The sequence below is a fragment of the Macrotis lagotis genome, chromosome X (genome assembly GCF_037893015.1).
Source record: "Macrotis lagotis isolate mMagLag1 chromosome X, bilby.v1.9.chrom.fasta, whole genome shotgun sequence".
In the NCBI taxonomy this organism is placed as follows: domain Eukaryota; kingdom Metazoa; phylum Chordata; class Mammalia; order Peramelemorphia; family Peramelidae; genus Macrotis; species Macrotis lagotis.
Window position 1 is genome coordinate 637830819 of NC_133666.1, and position 22971 is coordinate 637853789.

The following is a 22971-nucleotide window of genomic DNA, read 5'->3' on the forward strand; positions in this document are numbered from 1 at the left end:
AGCCACCTGCAGGTGGCTTGTGTCTAAGGAGAAGGCGGCTCTGCACCCCAAAGTTTCTTTCCTGTCCCGGGGGGGTGGGTGGGGTGGGGCAGAGCCAAGCAGGGGAGGGCCACCAAGCCAGGGCTTGGTGTGGGACGTGGAAGAACAGCTGCAATTTTCCTCAGCCGCCAGTACCACCTCCTTCTCATCCCAACCTACCAGCGGATACTGAGAGCCCCCGCCTCGCTTCGGAGAGGCTGCGGCGGAGGTGGGGCGCGCTCATCTCGCACCCGCCCAGAGAGCCTCGGCCAGGGGCTTGGGGCCACACAGCCAGCTGGAGGTGGGGAGTGGGCAGTGGTTCCCTGGGCAGAAACCCGAGATCATGAGCCCTCCAGCCTCCCCAGGCTATGCCCGCCCCCCCCCCCCCGCCCCGGGGGGGAGCTAGGAGGTGTTTGAACCGTGAAACTTCTGAAACGAACAACTTTGAAAAAAAGAAAAAAAACACCCGCATCCCAGAGCCACCCTAACGGGGGGGGGGGGGGGGAGAATCGGGGCGGGGCTAGCGGGCGAGGGAGTAGGGAAAAGCGCTCAACTGGCGGGGCTCGGCCAGAGGTGCCCAGGGTACCGCGGCGCGCGGCGGAGCACAGCTGGGACGGGACAGGAGCGGAGAGGAGGTGCCGCTTCTCTGGGACCGCCTGGAGACGCGCCCAGCTGCCCCCCCAAACCTCCCCCCGCCCCGACGCAAAGCCCGGTCCGGTCCGGCCCATGGCGGCCCTCCTGCCGCTCCTCTGGCTGTGCCTCGCCGCTGCCCAGCTGGCGGCAGCCCCAGGTGAGAGAGCGGCTTCAGTCCCGGCCCCGGCCCCGGCCCCGGCCCCGGCCCCGGCCCCGGCCCCGGTCCTGGTCCTGCTCAGGAGGACGCCAGCAGCGCGCGAGCCCCGGGGCCGGGCTGGGACTGGGGTCAATCGGGCAGCGACCCGACTGCCGCTGGCTTGGACCTCCTGCCTCGTGCCTCCTTTGGCGCTCCCCTCGATCCCCCCCTTCAGCCCTCCTTAACGTTTTTTCCACGTACCTCTCCCTGCGCTTCTCCGGAGCTCCTCCTGACATCTCTGCTCCGGCTTCTCGCTCCCAGGGGTCCAGCTCTTTGCGGCTCCGCAGGCTCGTGACATCCAGAGCTACTCTCTAACCCTTCCATTGACAGATGAGGAAACTGAAGTGCAGAATGGATAATCGCTACCCTCACCGACCCCTCCTTCCCTCCAGCTATCTTCCCTTCCCTCCTACCTTCGAACCAAGGAGAGATGAAGTGTGTGTGTGTGTGTGTGTGTGTGTGTGTGTGTGTGTGTGTGTGTGTGTGTGTGATAGAGACAGACATAGAGGCAGAGACAAAGGGAGAAAGAGACAGACAAGAGAGCGTGAGACAGAGACAGAAAGAGAAAGAGGCAGAGACAAAGGGGGAGAGAGAGAGAGAGAGAGAGAGAGAGAGAGAGAGAGAGAGAGAGAGAGAGAGAGAGAGAGAGAGAAGAGAAGAGAAGAGAAGAGAAGAGAAGAGAAGAGAAGAGAAGAGAAGAGAGAGAGAGAGAGAGAGAGAGAGAGAGAGAGAGAGAGAGAGAGAGAGAGAGAGAGAGAGAGAGAGAGAGAGAGAAAGAGAGAGAGAGAGAGAAGAAAGGAGGCTAAGTCTGGAGTCTGTCAAAGGGTTCTATTCCAGAGCCTTGGTCCAAACAACATTTTGGTTGGTCCCTTGGGGAAAGTCATCGATGATACGTTTGTCAAATTTGGAGACATAGATGCATGCCATGCTTGCCTAACTACAGTTCATGTGGGAAAAAAACCAAACCAAAACAAAGCAAAACCTAGACTGAGACATGTCAGGGAAAAAAATATATATATGATTACAAATCTAGGCTGTACAATGTGCAGGGGTCAGAGAGAGGAAGGAGCTAGACTCTGCCGTCCTTTGTTCTGGTCACACCCTATCTGGAATACTGCGTTCAGCTCTTCCTTCGACATTGCGGGCATGTCTGGAGGAAATTCACTAGAATGGTGAGAGGTCTTGCCTCACCTTCTTCTTGTGAGGATCTGCTGAAAGGATCAGGGGGATTTACCCTGGGGAAGAGAAGATTTAGGGAGCTCTCTTTTTCAACTGTCCAATGGACTGTCCTGTGGAAAGGTGTTCAGATTTCCCATGGCATCGGAAGAACAAAACTAGGCTCTGCCGATTTCATTCCCATCCCCTTTCTTATTCTCTTTCTCAGGGGGATCCCTTTGCTAGTTTATTCCCCATCACTGGAGTGGTTAAGCAAAGATTGACTGATTCCTTGGTAGGGAGATCAGATAGAAAATTCCTGCCCTGGATGGGATGTCTCTTTAGAACCTTCTCAGATTCTTTTCAGATCTGAGATTCTCAGCAAAAGAGGGTTGACTAGATGCTGAAGAATCTTTGGTCAGAATTACTGATCCCTCCAATGTACTGGGTGCTATGAAATGAGTAAGAGCCAGCCTGCTGCTATCAGGAAGTTTCTAGTCTAATAGGTGTTTGCTGTATGTACAAAGTTAACTACATAAGACAGGATGGAATAAGAGACCTTAGAAGAAGACAGGACAAGGGGTGGTGGTGGGTAGATTGGCAGGAGAGCAGCCTGGAGAGGAAACTCTTGCTGTAGTCTACACCTATGACCAAGTTCAGTCTCACTGTATTTCAGCACAGGGTATGAGAGGCAGCTAGGGGTTACAGATGTTTCCAACCTTGATTACTTGTTCAACAACATCAGTCACAGTTTAAACCTTTGAATGTCTCTATACTCTCAGAGGGAAGTTTCAGACCTTACTTTTCCCTTACTATCTCTTACTATCACTGGTAGCATCACTTACACAAGCCCCTTTTTCAGCACCAGCATAAGCCCATGTGTTGTGTCCCCGAGTCCTCCTTTTGATTGTGTTTCATCTATTAGGCTCAGAGGGTTAAATATTCATTTTCAAGTCCTTCTCATTTTACAGATGAGAAACTGAGGGTTAGAGAGGGAAAGGAATATGCCAAAAGTGAACTGGGACCCCTCTGATTTTCCACAATATTCTTATAACATAGGTTGTTTAAATCTTGTCTCCATTTAATAGATCAGGAAGCTTTGGTACAGACAGGGCCAGTTTGGTATTGCAGTGGGTAGAATGCTGGGGAGTGAAGAAGATCTGAATGCAAGTGATGTTTGGCATATTTATTGGCTATGCTCCTGTGTAACCACTTCTTGATTTAGTTTTCTTAGCTATAAAATGCCACTCAGTGGCAGAGTTGGCCCTGAAACTCTGGTCTCCTGACTATAAACTCTTGTATTTTCCATATAACAGTGCCTTTTCACATTCCCTACATCTATTCTTTCCCCTTTATGTCTTTCAGACTTCTACTTTTCTTAGGGTTGAGTTCAGAATAGCTTAAAGAAGATGGGACTAGGGACCAGAACACAAGGGCAGAATCTGGCAGGAGACATGGGCTAGAGTTGAAATAAGACTACAATTCATTCTTTTGTATTTAGAAGAAAAGAAGTAGCTCTAGAACAATCCTGGGCATTAGGGTCTGGATGATAGCTAGTGGGTTGCATTGAGGAGACTAGAAGGATCTAGTCTCTTGTTCACATATTTTCCCTAAGCAACTGGAAGCTAGATTTCTAGATTCAGTGGTTAGCATGTTGGATTTCCAGGCAGAAAATCTGAGTTCAAATCCAGCCCCAGACCCTAGCTTGTGACACTGGGCAAATCACTATTCTCTGCCTTTCTCAGTTTTCTCTTCTGTACTATGGGGATAATCATAATAATACCTACCTCCCACAGTTGTTGTGAGGATCATGCTTTGCAAATTATGAAGTGCTAGGTAAATACTGGCTATCAAAATCATCATCACCACCACCACCACTACCACCATCATCATTGCTGTGTTATTGTTGCTGCTTTCCTCTGTTTCCACCTTCTCCATCTCAAAATCCTTGGAGCCCCAATCCTACTTTTGCATAGTGATGGTATGAGTCTGTGTCCAGGAAGCCCTGGGTCACAGAGAGTTAATGGATTAGTATGACAGTCACTCCCCAGGAGTGGGACGCTCCCAGTTCTGGTCCCTGCTCAGTTAGAAGCCCCGGAAAATCCCAAGCCCCAGACCCAAGCCTTCAAGGTTTCCAGGAATGGAGACAGAGTGTTTATTGAACGAGGGATGACTCACTGGCCTTGCTGGGCTCAACTCTGCCAGCCAGGCCAAAGCAACCCCACTGCCCTCTCCCTTCAGCCCCCGCCTGGTGTCCTCCCTGGAAGAGAGTTGTCTCTAGGCATCTTGCCTGCGGAGGTGGAAGCAAAGTCAGGAGTTTTTAGGAGGAATTCAGTTCAACCCCTGGTCACTAAGCAGTCTGTTTTTCTGCCTGTATGTTTTTTCTCTGGATTTTGATTGCCTAGGAGAGAACCAGTGATGGAGAAGACCCCATGTCTACTCTTTGAGCTCACATTGGGAGCTCAAACATGGGGATGGGGTAAAGGCCATTAGAGTAGAGCCTAATGGAGCTCAAAGGGATCCAGGCATTCCAAGAATTTCAAACTCATGGAATCTCAGAAGTGGCAGGAAATCCAATGGTCATCTCATCCAACTGATACCTGAACTTGGAAGTACCTGTGTGAGATCCCTGTGAGGTCATCCAACTTCCATCACCTCCTAAGGCAGTTCTATCTGGGAACCATAGTCATGATTAGGCGGTTACTCTTTGGAGTCAAGATTTATATCTGATTTTTTTGTCATTTTTATTTGTTTTTAGTTCTGTTCTCAGGGGACAAGCAGAGCAAAGTGATAGGTCTTATCCATTATCCACAGACCTGCTCTGCAGATCTTTGAAAAAAGCTATCTGGTTCCCCTCATCTCCTTAAGGTTTTTTTTCCTTCTTCAGTTGATGTTCAAATGGTCTGGGAATTATAAAGTGAGGGTGGGTTTTCAATTAATCAGCTGACCAATTAGCAAATATTTATTAATTATCCATTATGTGCCAGACACTATGCTAAGTAAGTGCTAGATACGGAGAGAAAAAAATAAGAGTACAAACTTACTGTACTCTATCAGAGCAAACAGCCCATTCACATATAGATATAAACAAAGTATATTGAATAGGTGAATATTATAATAACTTGCTCATTAAAATACTATTGCTTATAAAGTGCTGAAAGATTTGCAAAACACTTACAATGATTTCATTTGATGCTAACAACAACCCTAGGAAGTAGGTACCATTTATTTATCCCCACTTAACAGATGACAAAACCGAGGGAGAGAACAATTAAATAATCTACCCAGGGTTACATTGCTAGTAAGTGTCTGAGGCTGAATTTTGTTGTTGTTTTTGCAAGGCAATGGGGTTATATGACTAGGTAATTATTAAGTGTCTGAGGTCGAATTTGAACTCAGGTCCTCCTGACTCTAGGGCTGGTTATCTATCTGCCCCCGAAGCTGAATTTGAACTCAGTTCTTTCTGATTCCAAGGTGAGCACTCTGTTCATTTGGACCTGTGCTTTAGAAAGATTGCTTCAATAGCTGGGTAATGGATGGACTGGAGTGAGGAATGATCTGAGGCAGGGAGATGAGTCAGCAGGCTTTAGGTACAAAGTGATGAAGGTAGTCAACCTGCAGTGTCTTTGGTGAAAAGGTAATACTTATGAGTTGTTATGGAGATGGGGTTTAGAGTAAAGAATTGAAGATGACAGGTTTCAAGCCTGAGTGCCTGGGAGGATCATGGTAAACTCGACAGTAATGGAAAAGTTGGGACGAGGAGAGACGATAGGGCAAAGCTGATGAGTTAGTTATGTTTTGGACATGGTAACTAGGAGGTGCCATTTGAGCATAATTGAGCTCAATCTAGTTTCAGATACCTTACTAGCTGTGTGGTCAAGGCATGTAACCTTTGTCTACTCAGTTTTCCCATCTGAAAATGGGAGTAATAATAGCATCTATCTCCAAGCGTTGTTGTGGCACATGGCAAGCGCTATATAAATGCTAGCTAATATTTTTGAGTTTAAAAATGTCTAATAGGCAGTTGGGACATGAGATTGGAGATCAGGAGATAAGATGAAGCTGAATAAGGAGATTGGAGAATCATTAGCATGAAGAGAAGACTGTAGAATCTATGGGAGCTAATGAGCTCACCAAGTGAATTTGTATAGAAGAGGGAGAGAGAAGAAGGCACAGGACAGAGCCCTTGGAGGACACTCAACTTGAAGTAGGGACTCAGTGTTCTCCCCCATCTCGTCTTTTCTTGCCCAGGACAATGGTGCCACCTACTGCTCCCCATTTCCTTTTGTTTCACCCGTATCCTTAGGAACCAGGCTCCTTCTCCATCTTCCTGGGTTATCAAGTCTTGGGCTTGAAACTCCAGAGGAAGCTATTCTTGCAACAGAAGTTGCCTCCCTCTCTCCCTCTGGTTGAGGTCTATCCTTTTCTTTCTCTTCTCCCCCTAAGGCATTAGAAAACCTGAGGGAACCCAGAAGCCAGAAGTACCTTTCCTTTAACTTCTTTCCCTATCATGCCCACTTCTCCTTGTCATCATCCAGAAGGGTTTCACTTACACTCTTGGAGACCTTTGTTTTTTTGTTTTTTTAGGTTTTTGCAAGGCAAATGGGGTTAAGTGGCTTGCCCAAGGCCACACAGCTAGGTAATTATTAAGTGTCTGTCACTGGATTTGAACCCAGGTACTCCTGACTCCAAGGCCGGTGCTTTATCCACTATGCCACCTAGCCGCCCTGTCTTGGAGACCTTTGAGGCATAATCAACCAACCTATCAATAAGCATTTATTGAATAACTTATATGCTTAGCACTGAGAGTCAGTCTTTGCCTTGGAGGAGCTTACTATTCTAATTAGACAGAGATAGCATGCAAGCTAAAATATACAAAGCATTCTATATACAGCATGAATAAGAGATAATTGGCTGGGGGAGGGAATTAGAATTAAGAGGGACTGGAGAAGAATTCCAGAAAAAAGATGGCATTTTATCTTTTCTCCTCTCTTCTTTATTCTTTGGACTCCTAGCTTTGTTTACCTGTAATGGTGAACACTGCTCCCTGGCAGCTGGGTGAAGACAATGACACAGGAGCCAATAAATAGTTGTATTCCCCCTTCACAGAGGTTCCGACCAAGGAGGATGCCCAAGGAACCAGTCTTGCTCCAAGTCTATCTCAGGGGAAGGTGACCAGGCATGTGTCTTACCCAGAGGACCATTTGGAAGGTGAGTCCCCTCCCCTCCATCCCAACCCTCTTCATAGTTAGAGCTTCCTTGGGCTTGGTTGGGAGAGGAACTGGTGCAAAGGTGAGAAACCCTGTTCCCTCCCATCCCTGCTGACATCTCTAGGACAAGAATATCTTCCTCTGGGTGATTTGAGACTGGCAATGCCCCTAGAACCTTCTCTAGAACAAGGGCTGTCTCTCTCCCCAGTCCACACCTCAGTCCTGGAGGCATTAAACCTCCCTTAACTGGGATTCTGATCTCGAACTCTCCAGTTTGGACACCACAAATATCCAGGTGGATGAACACAACCAAGCTAGACATCTTGGTGGTTTGGCAGGTAGAGCACTGGATTGGGAGTCAGGAAGACTTGATTCCAAAGCCAGCTTCAGACACTTAATAGTCAGGTGCTCCTGGGCAAATCACTTAATCCCCATCAGCCTCAGTTTCCTTATCTCTAAAGGGGAGACTATAATAGTAACTGCCTCATGGAAAGTGCTTTGAAAACCTTAAGAGTGCTTTTGGAGGTAGCAGGCCCAGGCTTCTCCTGATGTCCCAGGATCCTAACTTTTCAGACTGACTGATGAAACCATCTCAGTTGTCCTTTCCTGACCAGAGAGGAGCACACGCCTGGAAGCTGTGATTTTTCTGTTCAACAATAAGAAGCACAGCACGTCTTTGTGTGATTCCGATATGACACTCATTTTGGCAGATGAGACTTGGATGGCTGAACTTCACACAATTAATCAAGGGGCTAAGTGGGGACTCCAACTCAATTTGTATCTCATGTCAGGGTAGGGTGGAGGAAGCTGGAGCTGAAGGGGGGGGCTGACGCTTTGGATTGACTGATTCTTGGCCACCCCACCAGGCAGGATGGTCTAGGTACCTCAGTTCCCTCTCTGTCGCTCCCGATTCTAGTTTTGGCCATTTTCTATCCCCACAGATGGCCTTGCAGAGTGGACATCCTGGTTCAATGTGGACCACCCTGGTGGGGATGGGGACTTTGAAAGCCTGGAGGCTATTCGATTCTACTATGGTGAGCGATTGTGTGCCCATCCCTTGGCCCTGGAGGCTCGGACCACTGAATGGGAATTGCCTTCTGATGTGGGTGAACGGGTGCACTACAGTCTTGAGAGGGGCTTTTGGTGCCTCAACTGGGAGCAGCCCGAAGGAAAGAGTTGTTCCAACTACCATGTCCGATTCAAATGCCCACTGGGTGAGTGTCTGGACATCCCTGTGGGATGGGGGGGAAATGGGGGGGAATGGGAGAGGGACAAAGGAACCTTCTGAGGATCCCTGTTACACAGTGGCAGGCCTGGAACTAGCAATGGGACAAAGGGCATGGGATTGAGGGAAGAACTCGGGGAAGTCACTTCTGGGGGAAGGGGCTGCACTGGGGAGGAACTCCTTTGTGTTACAAACCCCTGGGAAGGGAACGCCTTCCTGGCAGCTCCACGTTTTAACGAATTATTCTTGCTAACTAAGTGCTAAGTCTAGTGGTTTTTGTACTGTAGAAGGAGTACAGTGCTGCCAGTGCCCGGGGGCAAAGCTCTGATCTCCCCACACTAATTATAGCTCTTTACAACTGGGAGTCTATTGTCTCTTGCCTCTGGGCCAAGTAGCCCAGGTCCAGAGCAAGAATTTCTCTATTTTTTTCTTTGACTGTTATTCTTTCCTGGTTTCTCTTTCTCTTTCCACTGTTCCTTGAATCTGTCAGCATCTGTTTCTTTTTGCTTCTTTCTTTGTGTCCGTTTTCATCCCATAACTATTTCTTGTCTCTTTGTTTCCTCCTCTCTGTTTCCTTCTGTCTCTTTCTCTCTCATTGCCACATCTCTTTCCCCTCTCTTGAATCCTCCAGTATTGGGGATGGGGAGAGAGGGGTGGCAGGACAACTGGGTTTATTGTTATAGGAAATTGGGTAGAAGACTTCCTCAGGATCCAGCCTTATCTGAAAGGCAGACTTAGGAAAACTTGGGCTTCAGGAAGAGGGGAAGTTCAGCCCTTTCTAGCTTTTCTCACATTCCACCAGAACCAGTGGCCTGGTCTGCCTGGTCAGCCTGGAGTCCCTGTAGTCAATCAACCTGTGGGGTCCAGAGTCGTGGGATCCAGACTCGCCAGCGCCGATGTCTTGGCCCTCAGCCCCTCTGGCTTCTTCAGCAACCTCCGTGTGCAGGACCATCTGAAGAACAGAAGCCCTGCCCTGCCCCTCTTTGCTCAGGTGAGTGCCTCCTCGGCCTTTAGGATCCACAAGCTGCCACTCACTCTTGGCCACCTCAAGACTCTTTTTTTCCTCTAATAGCTTATTGATTTGTTAATTATCTTTAACAAATTTTGCTTACATTTCTGTAATCAATTGTTTAGTCTTTTATTTTCAATTTTGTTTAAAACCATTACAATACATATCTCTAAAAGTTTGTTATCTATGATGTGTAGGGAATTTATACATTAAGACTCTTTCTTGCAAGGCAATTCAAACTTGTGATATCCACAAACTATATCTTATAAATTGTTCTTTAATTGAAACTCTTTTTTATCATCTGTAGATTCCTTGGGGTTACCTGCCCCATAGGTTGCATTGTGAGAGGAAAAGCTTGAAATCTATTACAAACATTATTGTTTTGGGGGGCAAATAAATGGTTTAGGAAACTGTGAAGATGTTGGTGTTGGCCTCTGTTGGTGCAGATGGCAACCCCTTTCACCTTAGCAGAGGGTTTCTCCAGTGGTAACGGCCAATCCTCTGATCTTGGGCTGGTCCATGGACACCAGCTTGGCAGAGAGTCCAGCAGAGCCATTGAGAGCCCACTGCCATCTCTGATGCTTTCAACCATATAGAGTAAACCATGAATATTTAAAGTCCTCATTTTTCAGATGAAGAAAATAGTCTCAGAGAAGTCTAAAGTTACACAGCTAGTAGGAAACTGGGACCTAAAAGCAGATCTTCACAGCTCTCAGCTTGGTGTTCTTACCCCTAGATATTTATCTATAGGTGGTACAGTGGATAGAGCACCAACCCTGAGGTGAGAAGGACCTAAGTTCAAATCTGGCCTCAAACACTTGACATTTACTTGCTGTACCTTGGTCAAATCACTTGACCCTGATTACCTTGCATCCAGGGCCATCTCCAGTTGTTTTGATTCATATCTGACCATTGAACCCAGATGACTCCAGAAGAGAAAGTGAGGCTGGTGACTTAGCATAGCACCTTTCCACTCAGCTCCAATTCATGTGCATGTCATGGCATCATCTCCCTTGATGTTATGGTCTTCTTTGAAAATTAAGGACAAAACAGGAAGGTGAAGTAGCTCCTGAAACACCATTCCATGGTGTGTATGTTCCAAAAACTGGAGGGAAATTGTTTTGATTACCCATGGCTTGTGCCAGGTTCCAGATCCTCTCTGCTACTTTAACAGGCAAGGTTAAAAATGTGGAAATTTCTTCTTTGTGTTCCTCTCCTATGTGACTCAGAAGGGAACTGCCAAGGCCTAGCCCATGATGACCTGTGACCTCTCCTTCATCTTCCAGGTGCTTCATGGAGTGAGTGGGGATCATGGGGGTCATGCTCTGGGAGCTGTGGGCCAGGTCGTCGCCTCCGCCGCCGGCTCTGCCAGGGTGCCAAGAAAGACTCTTGTATAGGACGTTCTGTGGAAGCTCAGAAATGTGTGCGGCCACCATGTCCAGGTACTGTGCCCAGGTGTTTGGAGATTGCTCTGTGTCTAGCTATTGGGGGAGGTATGTGTGTGACAGAAGAAGTATTGTACCTAGGCACTGTGAATGGGGGCAGTGGGAAGGAAAGTAGGAGGGTCCTAAAACAGTGGAATGTAGAGAACCCTTTAAAAAGTAAAGGTGGTACATCTGTAGAAGATGACACCTGGGTCAACCAACTGGTCTTTCTTCATGCCTCTTACCCCTTCTCTTTTGCTCAGAGAGGAGTTGGTCAGGGAAATACAAGGTATTCAAATTCTCATTGACTGTTTTTCTCCAGATTCACACAAAACTGTGGGGAGGGATGGAGGTGGGGGCACTTCCCTCTGTCTGGACTTGGAGGTGCCTTCAGCTCTGGGCCCCTGAGTTTAGAGCTACTGGGGCTGGCCTGGTGCAGGAATAGTTTCCAGTGGAAATTTCCCTTTTCTATGGAAAAAGTGCCAGGATTTGGAAGAGGAGGGGTTGGGTGGTAGAGAGGAGGTAGTGAAAGAAAGACAGGAGGTTCTGAGTCAATGAAGCTGGGTTGGCCACCTCTTTCCTCTGGCTACAAAGTGGCTGGGCCCATTTGTATATGCAGCCCTCTCTGTCCCTGTTAGAGCTGGCCCTGAGGAATTTCTCCCCTTCACTGAGCCTCCTATTTCTTCCTTAAACACCCATTCCCTTCACTGAGTTCCTCATTTCCCCCCCCCCCCTCTGAGCTTCTCTCTTGCCCCATCCACCAGGCCTAGGTCTGTGGAAGACGTATTTTGAGTATCCATGTTTTAAAAGCCCTCTCCCTAAAGATAATGCCTATGATACTAAATCTGTGAAGCTGTTTATAGCCTTTGAATCCTTCTCAAGGTTCATTTTTCAGACCCAAGGCTCTTTCTAGCCTTTGGGGAAGTTGATTCAGATACTGCAGGGCTTCCATATACTTTTCTTTCTCCAATGGAGGCCCAGCTAGAGATGCTTTCCTTACCCAAGGCAGCTCTTTTCTAGAGTTTGAGGCAAGGGTACATCTTGTCTTATTCTTCTTCTTGTTTCTTTCCCTGGGACTCCAGTAGAGGGAGGATTCTTTCTTTGGAGGCTAGACTCCCATTGCTCCCTGTCCTGTTATTCTTTCCATCCCCATCTCCCCAAGGCATAGTCATTGGGTACTGGGAGTTAAGACAGTCCTCAGTCTCAGGCTATCTTTCCAGGTTGCCGATGGAACTGTGGCCCAGGTGTAGCCAGGAAGAACTGCAGTGGCTGTGTCTGCCAGGATCATGTTCTCATGGGTTCTGTGGTCACCCCTGCTGGTCGGCCTCTGCCTGGGGCCCGTGTGACCCTTAAGGGTCGCCCTAAACCCATCCTGACCACCACAGATGCCCATGGAACTTTCCGAGTTGCTGGCATCTGTTCCAATGGCCACACCAATGTCAGTGTCCAGCTGGAGGGCTTCGCACAAGGTGTTGGCCAGGCTGTGGCCAACAACTCCACCACAGCCTCTGTCATGGTCGTTCTCCAGACTCTGGGTAAGGAGGGGCAAGTGAGGGGTCCTTCAAGGTGCCCAGGGCAAAGTCCTAGGAAGTAAAAGGGTGAAAACTGATCTAGGTCACTGGGAAAGGAATGAGATGACTGGGTTGATGCAGTCTCTGGGGCTGGCTCACTCTGGAACTTTGGACTAGTTCCCTCATGGATGAAATCAGACTTGCTACCTGGTGAACTCCATTTAAAAAACTAGGACCAGTTAAAAATGAATCATGTTACATTAAGCAGACTGCTGTAGAGGGAGGGTTGGGTCTTTTAGCCTTCCTATGCCTTCTATCCTTTAACCCCTTCTTTCCTCCCCAGAGAAGCCCTATCTAGTGAAGCAGCCAGAATCCCGGATCCGAGAGGCTGGACAACATGTGATGTTCTGCTGTAAAGCCCTTGGCACCCCTGTGCCTAAGAAATACTATTGGTGAACTAACTCCCCTTCTTAATTTTTATTTTATTTTTGGACACAATTGGGGTTTAGTGACTTGCCCTAGGTCATACCATTAGTAAGTGTCTGAGGCTAAATTTAAACTCAGGTCTTCTTGACTCCAGGACTGGTGTTCTAATCTATTGAACTATGTAACTCCCCCTCCCTCCTTAACCTTTTTCAGAAAATTATCCCCACAAAAGAGGAGTTTCTGAATTGCCCAACCTCTCAAATATCCTTCAGATATCTGTTCACCTGTTGGAGAAATTGTGCTCCAGAAGCAATAGCACTGGGTTTGGATTCAGAAGACAGACTGAATTGGAGTCCAGACCCAGCCTTGCAATTTATAAGGCATACTTTTTCCCCTATAGGCTTAAATTTTCTCATTTGTAGAATGAGACTGCATGATCCTAAAGTTACTTCAAACATTACTGTCTCTGATTCTTCAATTCTAACTACGATTTAGAATCACAGAATGACTTTCAAAGCTAGAAGAGACCCCAGCAGTCACTCATCCTAGCCATACCTGGAATATTCCCACCATATCTCCAAGGAGTGGTTAGACAGCAACTGTTCAAAAACTTCCAGTGTCTGACTTGAGATACTTCCTAGCTTTATGACCTTAGGCCAATTACTTTACCTCTTACTCAATTTCCTCACCTATAAAATGGGGATAATCATCTCACTTATGTCCCAAGATGGTTTTGAGAAATCAAATGGGATATTGTTTGGCTTTTTTTTTATATCTTATTTATTTATTTTCCCAACTACATTCAATGATAGTTTTCAAACAATCTTTTTTTGCAAGGTTTTGAGTTTTACATTTTCTCCCTCCCTCCCTCCCCCCTTCCTCTGGCAGAAAGCAATCTTTTGTTTTGTTTTTTAGTTTTGTTTTTTGCAAGGCAATGGGGTTAAGTGGCTTGCCCAAGGCCACACAGCTAGGTAATTATTAAGTGTCTGAGGCTGGATTTGAAGTCAGTTACTCCTGACTCCAGGGCTGGTGCTCTATCTACTGTGCCACCTAGCCACCCCAGAAGACAATCTAATATAGGTTATACATGTATAAATGGAATAATATTTGTAAAATACTCAGTGTGGTGCCTGATAAACAGAAGGTGCTTAACAATTGTTTATTTCCTCCCTTACTCAACTGTGGCTCCTCAAATTGACCATAGTACTCCAGATATGATCTGAACAGGGCATTTTTTTTTTAGGGACCTCTGCCTCTCTTAAAAGAACTCAAGATCATGTGAGCTTTTGACAGTGGGGGTAGTTAGGAGAGTGAGACCTCCATGCCACACTGTTGACTCCAAGAATTCTGTAGCTTATAAGAAGGGAATTAGATCATGTATCCCCCTCCTCCAACCCCTCTCTCCTCTGATTCACAAAAGCCACCTAAGGATCAGTCAATCAATAAGTCGATAAGCATGACACTGCTAAGCAGACAAGAAGTAGTGACATGTCCCATATTTCCTTGGAAAACTTGTCTTGGGGATAGGGGCTGATAGGACTGATGGGGACTCTGAGCCAGTGAATAGGAAGTGCCTCCTGTGAGTAGGGATTCTTTTGTTGAATGTTCATATTACGTCAAGACTTTGGATGGCTAATTCTTTGACATGATCAGTGTTAGTAGAAGAAATGGGCCTAGGGTCAGAAAACCCTGGTTCTAGTCCTTGATTGCCATTTATTCAGTAGACATTTATTAAACGTCTACTATACACTAGGTGCTGGGGAAGTAAACTTGGAAAAAATGACACAGTCCCTGACTTCAAGGTCCTTATATTCTAATGGGTTTTGGGTAGGAGCATAATGTGAACAGAAATAAATATAATAGAAAGGGAAATGCTGAGAACAAAGGACATATCCAGACAAAATACTCTAGGAACATGAGGTTGAAGAGAACACTTTTATCTGAGTATCTAGGAAGGCTTCTTGGATGAGGTAGCCCCTGAGCTAAGACTTGAAGCAAGGGTGTAGATATCAAAAGTCAAGATGAGGAAGGAAGGTATTCTCAGGCTAGAGTATAAAGAGACAGAAAGAAAGGAGGTAAGGAGGGAAAGAAAGAGGGATAGAAGGAGAGAAAGAAGGAAGGAAGAAAGAGGAAGGAAGAGGAGGAAGAAAGAAGAAGGAAGAAAGGAGGTGGGGAAGGAAGGAAGGAGGGAGAGAGGAAGAAAGGAAGAGGAAGGAAGCAAATATGTATTAAGTACTAGACACTGATAAACACTTTCCAAATATCACGTATTGTATTCAGGGAGGGAATGGATAGGAGTCTATTCTGGTTAGGACTTAGGGGATGTCAAAGGAAGTGACATGAAATAAGACCAAAAAGTAAATTGGAGCCAAACAGGTTGAATGTGGGCTAAGTCTAAGGATTTTTCATTTTCTTCCCCTAGTGGCAATAGGGAGCATCTGAAGAGTTTTGAGCAGAGGGAGTGACTTGATTGGAACTGAATCTTACAAAGGTATTTCTAGCAGTTTTGTAAAGGATAGATTGGAGAAGAGAAAGGTGAATCCAGTTGACCAGGCAGATATCAGAATTCTCCAGGAAATAAGTAATGAGGGTCTGAATGAAAGCGATGATCACAGGAGTGGAGAGAAGGGATATCAGAGATGTCTCAGAAGAAAAATGACAGGTCTGATCAACTGCTTGTATATGGGTAGTGAAGAAGAGGGACAAATCAGAGAGAGTTCATTCAAATCAAGGCAACAGATTTTTTTAATTGACATTTTATTTTTCCATTTTCATGCTAGGATAATTTTTTTTAACATTCATACATTGGCAAATGTATAAGTTATACATTTTTTCCATCCCCCTCCTTTCCCTCCTCCCTGTCCCTGGCAGTGAATAGTCTGGTAAAAGTTGAACATGCCTGTTTGTATTTAATATATTTATATATTAATCATTTTGTGCAAGAGGAATTAGGACTAAAGGAAAAGAAAGAAAACCACGAGATAGGAAGAAAAAAACAAGAGAAGTTCTAAAAAAGTGAACATAATATACATTTAAATTCTGTGTCCCCATTTTCCCCCACCCCCCATGTGGATGGCATTGTCCATGACAGGTCTCCCAGGATTGTCTGTGATCTTTGAAACTGCTGGGAGGAGCTGCATCCATTATTGTTGATCATTTCACAATGTTGCTATTAATGTGTACAATGTTCTCTTGGTTCTTCTTCCTTCACTCAGCATCTATTCATGTAATTCTTTCCATGCTTCTCTAAAGTTCAATTACTCATAATTTCTTATAGAACAATAGTACTCTTTAACATTCATGTACCATAACTTGTTCAGCTATTACCCAATTATTGGGCATCCCCTCAACTTTCTTTGCCACTACAAAAAGAGCTGCTATAAATATTTTTGAACATGTGGGACTTTTCTCAATTTTTATAACTTCTTTTGGCTATAGGCCTAATATTGGTATTGCTGGATCAAAGGTAATTATCTGTTTTATTGCTCTTTGGGCATATCAACAGATATTCTTAAGCCCATTAAGTGTTAGGAACTGCATTAGTGCTAGGGATTTAAAGACACAAGTGAAATATTCACACAAGTGAAAAATTGCCCCCATGTAGGTTGCATTCTGACAACCATCTAATCACCTAGGAGATAAGACAAGGGCTGGGGAGTCAATAAGGTGGGTTTAGGAGCCCCTCCTTCCTCCTTTTGTCCCTTGCCATGATGGCCTCAGTTCTATGTCCCTTCTCTTTCCCAATCCCAGCTGATCCACTCCCTCCTCCATTACTCCCCAGGTATCACAATGGGAGCCTGTTGGACAGGAAAGTCTACAAGTATGACAGCAACCTGGTTCTCAGGAACTTGAACCTGGATCAGGCAGGCACCTACCACTGCAAAGCCAACAGTGATGCTGGTACCATCAAGTCCAACACTGCTGTCCTGACTGTATTGGGTGAGCATCTTTTGTCCTTCCTGGGACCCATTCCCTCCCTTCAATTTCTGGACCTAGAGCTAGTGTGTTTGGACAGGAGAGGACCAGACTAGAATTCCCCTAGGAGGGAAATTTGGGTTATAGTAGAGGGAGAGAAGGAATTTTTTCTTTTTGGCAAGGCAGTGGGGAGTTAAATGACTTGCCCAAGGTCATAAGACCAGGTAATTATTAAGTGTCTGAGGCCAGATTTGAACTAGAGGTTCTGGGTCTGGTCCTCCTGACTCCAGGGCTGGGGCTCTATTCACTGCACCACCTAGCTGCCCCTAAGAAGGAATTTTTCTGCTGGAAAATTTTTAGGGAAGTTTTTGAGAACTGGGCCTGTTGGGTACTGTGGGCTCAGGGTAAGCATTCAATCTTCTGAGGATAGGTACCAAAAAAGTTATATTTTTTTTTTTCAGGGAGGTAAGAAAGGCTCAGACTTTAATTCACAGGTTGAACAAAAGTTTACAAGCTACTATAAAAGTTCACAGATTACTATATAAAGTTCACAGGTGACTACAAAAATTTCACAAGTTCTTTGGAGAAGCAGCAAAATAGTTTCTTTTTTAAAATTTTTTTATTTAAGGCAATGGAGTAAGATGACTTGCCCAAGGTCACGCAGCTAGGCAATTATTAAGTGTCTGAGTCCCGGTTTGAACTCAGGTCCTCTTGACTTCAGGGCTGGTGCTCTAAACACTTCACCACCTAGCTGCCCTTAAGATAGAGTTTCAAAAGAAGTATGAAGAAGGTGGGAGAGTTTGGGGAATCATGCTCCCCAGAGTAGGTTGATTTTTCCCACAGGAAAACAAATCAGTAGGGGATAAGCTGTAGAGAAGAGTAAAGGGGAAGGGGATCATGCTTCCCCAGAGTGAGCTGCTCTCCAAAAGCAGAGGAGCCAAAAAAATTTATTCTTTCCTGGATATGCATAGTAGAGCTTCTGAGTCCAGTCCTGGATTTGTCCAGTCCTGGCCTTGAACTGCATCTCTATCCTTGACCTTGAACTGAAACTTCCATCTTCATTCAACTCATTCAACTCATTTGAGTTGCCTACCCTGACCTTGGACTGAGGTCTTAGTTCTATACTGAGCCCCCAGTCACAATTCTAGACTCAGTCCTGACTCATTTTCTAGGCTGAATTCACCTCAGTTTCAGATTGAGCCCACTTTCTCAAGTCATGGACCCTAAGTCTGGGCCCAAACATAGTTTTCAACCTTAGTCCTAGTCTGAGACCCTGAATATAGAATGAAGCTTTGTCCTAACCCTACCCTCAGCCCCAGATTGGCCTCTTGATCCCAATCTAAACCCCTGATCCTGTTAACTTATTTCTCCCCCAGCTCCAGGACAGCAGGTCTGTGACCCTCAGCCTCTTGAACATCTTATCAGGTTGCCAGATGACTGCCACCAGGCTGCTTCAGGATCTGCCTTCTATAATGTGGGTCTCTGTCCTGATACCCGCTGTCCTGGCCGACCTGGCTCCAACCTTCGGTGTGGGGAGTCTGGTGACCGATGTTGTTCTGTGAGCCGCTTAGAAAGTCGAGAAATCCAGTGTGCAGGCTATGTCTTGCCTGTGAAAGTGGTGGCCAAATGTGGGTGTGAGAAATGCACACCCCCTAAGGTACTGGTGAGGGGCCGAGTTGTGGCTGCTGACACTGAGGAACCCTTGCGCTTTGCCCAGATCCTTCTGGGGAAAGAGAAAACAGGCTTCACTGGTTATCAAGGTGATTTCACCATCGAGGTACCCCCTGCCACTGAGCGCCTTGTTGTGACCTTCATTGATGGAAATCAAGAGTTTGTAGATGCAATCAAAGTCTTGCCTTTTGACCCTCGGGGAGGTGGAGTTTACCAGGAAGTAAAGGTCATGCGGAAGAAGGAGCCCATCAGTTTGGACACTGGTAAAAGCAATAGCATTCCCCTGGGTACAGAAGCAGGTAAGGACCCCATAGGAGAGATTGTTATGCCAGCCAATGTCTTCTACTATCCGAATGGAAAGCCCTATAACGGGACTGTACAGGCCAGTGTTACTTTCCTGGACCCAAGAGATCTTGCCACAGCAGGTGCTGCTTCTAGTGACCTCAACTTTGTGGATGACAATGGGGAACTGACCCCACTGCGAACCTACGGCATGTTCTTAGTGGATTTGCGAGCTGCAGGCTCTGGGGAAGAGCTACAGACAGGACCAGTGGAGGTGCGTGTGGATGCTGGGCAAATCCACATGGCTGGGCATGCTGAGGACATGAAGCTGTGGTCCCTAAATCCAACTACTGGATTATGGGAAGAGGAGAGTAACTTTCACATGGAGACAGTTGGGCACCGGGTCCGGAGGGAGGAGAGGACATTCCTTATAGGAAATGTGGAAATCCGAGAACGGCGCCTCTTCAATTTAGATGTGCCAGAGCGTCGTCGATGCTTTGTCAAGGTGCGAGCCTATATCAATGACAAGTTTATACCCAGTGAACAAGTGGAGGGGGTGGTGGTGACCCTAGTCAATCTGGAACCTGCCCCGGGTTACTCTGCCAACCCCCGTGCCTGGGGTCGCTTTGACAGTACTGTCACTGGCCCCAATGGAGCCTGCCTCCCTGCTTTCTGTGATGCTGACAGGGCAGATGCATATACTGCCTACATCACAGCTGCCCTCGGGGGTGAGGAGCTGGAGCCTGCACCTTCTAGTCCCCAGCCTCATCCAGGGACTGTGGGCGTGACCCAGCCCTACCTGGGCAAACTGGACTACCGAAGGACAGATCATGATGATCCAGCTTTGAAGAAGAATGGTTTCCGAATTAATCTGGCCAAACCCAACCCCAACAATTTGGATGAGATTCAAGGCCCCATCTACCCTTGGCGAAGTTTGCGTGAGTGTGAAGATGCTCCAGTGACAGCCAATCACTTCCGTTTCTCCCGGGTGGAGGCAGACAAGTATGAGTATAATGTAGTCCCTTTCCGGGAGAGTGAACTAGCTTCCTGGACTGGTGATTACCTCTCTTGGTGGCCTAACCCCCAGGAATTCCGTGCCTGCTTCATCAAGGTCAAGATACAGGGGCCCCAGGAATATATGGTGAGGTCTCACAATGCTGGGGGCAGCCATCCTCGCACCCAGGGCCAACTCTATGGACTTCGGGATGCACGCAGTGTGAGGGATATGGAACATCCTGGCAATTCAGCAGCCTGTGTGGAATTTAAATGTAGTGGAATGTTGTTTGACCAACGCCTGTCAGACCGGACCCTGGTGACTTTGATACCCCAGGGTAGCTGCCGACGCATATCTGTCAACAGTCTCCTGAGGGAATACCTGGCTCGCCACCCACCAGTGGCCCCAACTGATGACACCACAGGCTTCTCCATGATTGCTCCTGTAGATCCCTTGGGCCATAACTATGGCATCTACACAGTGACAGACCAGAATCCCCGCCTGGCCAAAGAGATTGCCATTGGTCGCTGTTTTGATGGTACCTCAGATGGCTTCTCAAGAGAGATGAAAGCAGATGTAGGCATAGCTGTGACCTTCCAATGTCAGGAACGGCCAGCTGGCCAGCGGAATCTTTTCCAGAGGCTATTGGAGTCTCCTAGGACTGCATTGGATGATATACGCCGTGAAATGGGGGGACTTGGACGTAGAAGCCTGTCTCCTTCCTCTACTCGTAGAGTTCCTGGACGCCGAAGGAGGATGGAAGTGCTCCAGCCTGGGGCAGGAACTGAAACCTTGACCCAGAATTCTGAGGATACCCCCTGAACCCAAGGAAATTCCTCCGAACTCCCAACCCAATGATAACACCTGATGCAAAGGAATACCCTCAGATCCCTGGCCCCAGGGATGACCCTCTACCCTCATTCCCATCTCTAAAACCCCCAACCCTAGAAAGATTTTCTGACTTCAAAGCCCCCAGTCCTAGAGAGACTTTCTGACATCTTAGGGGTATCATCAGCTCCCACCTTTCTTTTACCTTCACCCCAGCTCAATCTCCACTCATTATCCAGTTCCCCTACCCTATTTGTTGCGTAGCAAAAAGTCTAGATTTCCATGGGGGGGACTAAGAGAAAGTGACTATCTGTACCTTCCACCCCTACCCCACTTGAGGAGTAAAGAGGGTTCTCCTATCTTTCACATCTCAGTTAGCTACTGGGCCAACTTTTAACTCATTTTTGCCTGAGTTCTAGAGGCCACCCCCCAGAAGCAGTAGCAGTTCTCCACTTCTACCCACTATACTACAGGCCCCTTGGTATTAGATCTCAGGGCTAGTTTGGGCTAGATCAAGAGAAGGAAGGGGCCCGTCTGTGAAAAAAGGAACAGAACCAAGATGGTGTGGGATTGGAAGAAAAACCCTGAACAGGATGATGGGGACCCAGCTTCTATTCTCAGCCTTGCTAACTCATTTGTGAATCCTTGGGAAACTAATTTTTGCACTAGACAATGCAGTATGACATGTTGGAAAGAGAACTGGCTTCCAGTCTTTTCTGTGGCTGATTCACGGTGTGACCCTAGGCAAGTCACTTAAACTCTCTTGGGCTCAGTATTCTTATCTGTAAAAGTGAGATGATCTTTAAGGACCCATTTTAGCTCTGGAATTCTTGGGAGTATGGAATTAGTGCCTAGTCTTGCCTAGTCTTTCCCTATAGTAGCAATGTCAAAATCATTTCTCTGGGCAAAAATTGGCCAGTGTTTGATAAGTTTTCAGATAACTATTTATAGACTTGTTCCCATGAGGAAATTTAGTACCAGGGCTTCAGGGTCCCAGAGCATCTTTGGCCCCATCCTCCTGGCAGTGCCACACAATAGCTGGTGACTATGGATTTCTGGGCCCCACTTCTAGTCAATCCAATATACATTGAGTATTTCTGCTATTTGTGAGACATTGTGCTAAGTGGAATAGAATAGGAAAAATTTCATTTTACACAGTCCCTGCCTGCCCTCATGGAGCACATAGTCTGTTAAAGGGGCAAGAAACAAACAAAGTATAATACACAGTATTCATTACTTGATAAGTGTATTATTTGAAGGGTAAGCCAAGTGCTATATCAGGTCTGTGAGGGTAGTCCATTACCAACCAGGAAGCTCAAGGAAGACTTCCTGGAGAAGGTGACAATTTGACTGAGTTTTAAAGGATGTGTTGGAATTCCATAGGCAGAGAGAAAGAGGGAGGGTATTCTGTGTATAGCCCAGAAGAACACAGAGTGTGGTTTTGGTGAGGGGGAAAGGAGGGATTTGTAGTTTTCCAGTTAGGCTAGAGTAAAGAGCATGTAGAAGGGAAGAATATGAGAAAGTTGGAGTGATTGGATGGATCAGATGGCAGAAATCTTCTAATGCCAAGAAAAGGAATTTGAACTTAACTCTGTAGGCCAAAGGGAACTCCTAAAATTGGTAAACAGTAGACTAATAGTACTGAGGAAGAAGGGGTGGGCTTCAACTCTTGTCCTCATCCACCCCAGTCCAGTGTACTCCTTATCCCCAGGATTTCTCTTTGATCATCTTGGATATAGGACCCAAGGCAAACATTTTCCTATATAGTCTCACCCTTCCTCATGGGGGGCAGCTGGGGACTCCTCAGCTCATCATCAGAGGAAGAAGGGATGTGAGCTGGCTACCCTTTCCAGAGGAGGACCACCTCCCCCACTCCCCAAGCACCATTTTTTTGGTTACTAAAGAAAAATATCTTCTATTTTTTTCAGTCTGTTAAGGCTTCTAAGAAATTTTCCCTCTCAACAGACCAGTGACATAGATAAAGTATAAGTATTATTTTCCCCATTTTACAGATGAGGAAACTGAGGGTCAGGGAGATTGTGACTTGTCCAACTCAAACTGTTGAAAAGTGACAGTGCTGGGCCCCAAACCAAGGTCTTCTGATTCTAAGATACAATACTGTTTCCATTTCATCCAGAGGTATGTTGTGGGAGGTCTTGGGGACCTTGACCAGAAGAAGGGATTAGGGTAAGGAGTTGGTGCATTAAGGTTCATATTCCCATCCTTTCCTCCCTGCCCTTCCATTGCCTGGTTCTTTGATCATCTCTTCCTTTGGGCTGACCAGCCCTGCTTCCAACATTTTATTCTGTTGGGTCACTCCTGTCTACATCAGCCATTATCTCCTGTCCTGTTAACATTCCTTGAAAAGGCAATGACCTTTTCAGGTCTGAATTCTGTCTCTTTAAGGCTCCCTTCCCTGAAGTCTAGGGTAGGGGTGCATGGAAAAGATTTGACCATTTTGTGGGGAGGGGGTG

At 46.5% G+C, this 22971-nt stretch overlaps 1 protein-coding gene across 1 annotated transcript; it reads left to right on the forward strand.

Moving 5' to 3' along the window:
* The first annotated feature begins 744 nt into the window (after positions 1–744).
* Positions 745–22943, forward strand: CILP2 (cartilage intermediate layer protein 2). Its single transcript, XM_074202198.1, has 11 exons — positions 745–808; positions 1023–1138; positions 4088–4253; positions 7112–7213; positions 8154–8426; positions 9240–9428; positions 10733–10888; positions 12091–12405; positions 12725–12833; positions 16589–16746; positions 18099–22943. The coding sequence occupies exons 1-11, from the start codon at positions 745–747 to the stop codon at positions 20489–20491; spliced, it is 4041 nt and encodes a 1346-aa protein (XP_074058299.1). The 3' UTR covers positions 20492–22943.
* Positions 22944–22971: the final 28 nt, after the last annotated feature.

Coding starts and splice junctions, on each gene's coding strand:
- CILP2 (XM_074202198.1), top strand. CDS start 745: ATGGCGGCCCTCCTGCCGCTCCTCTGGCTGTGCCTCGCCGCTGCCCAG. Junction 809..1,022: donor CCAGCTGGCGGCAGCCCCAG/GTGAGAGAGCGG, acceptor CCCCCCCTTCAG/CCCTCCTTAACGTTTTTTCC. Junction 12,406..12,724: donor GGTCGTTCTCCAGACTCTGG/GTAAGGAGGGGC, acceptor TTTCCTCCCCAG/AGAAGCCCTATCTAGTGAAG.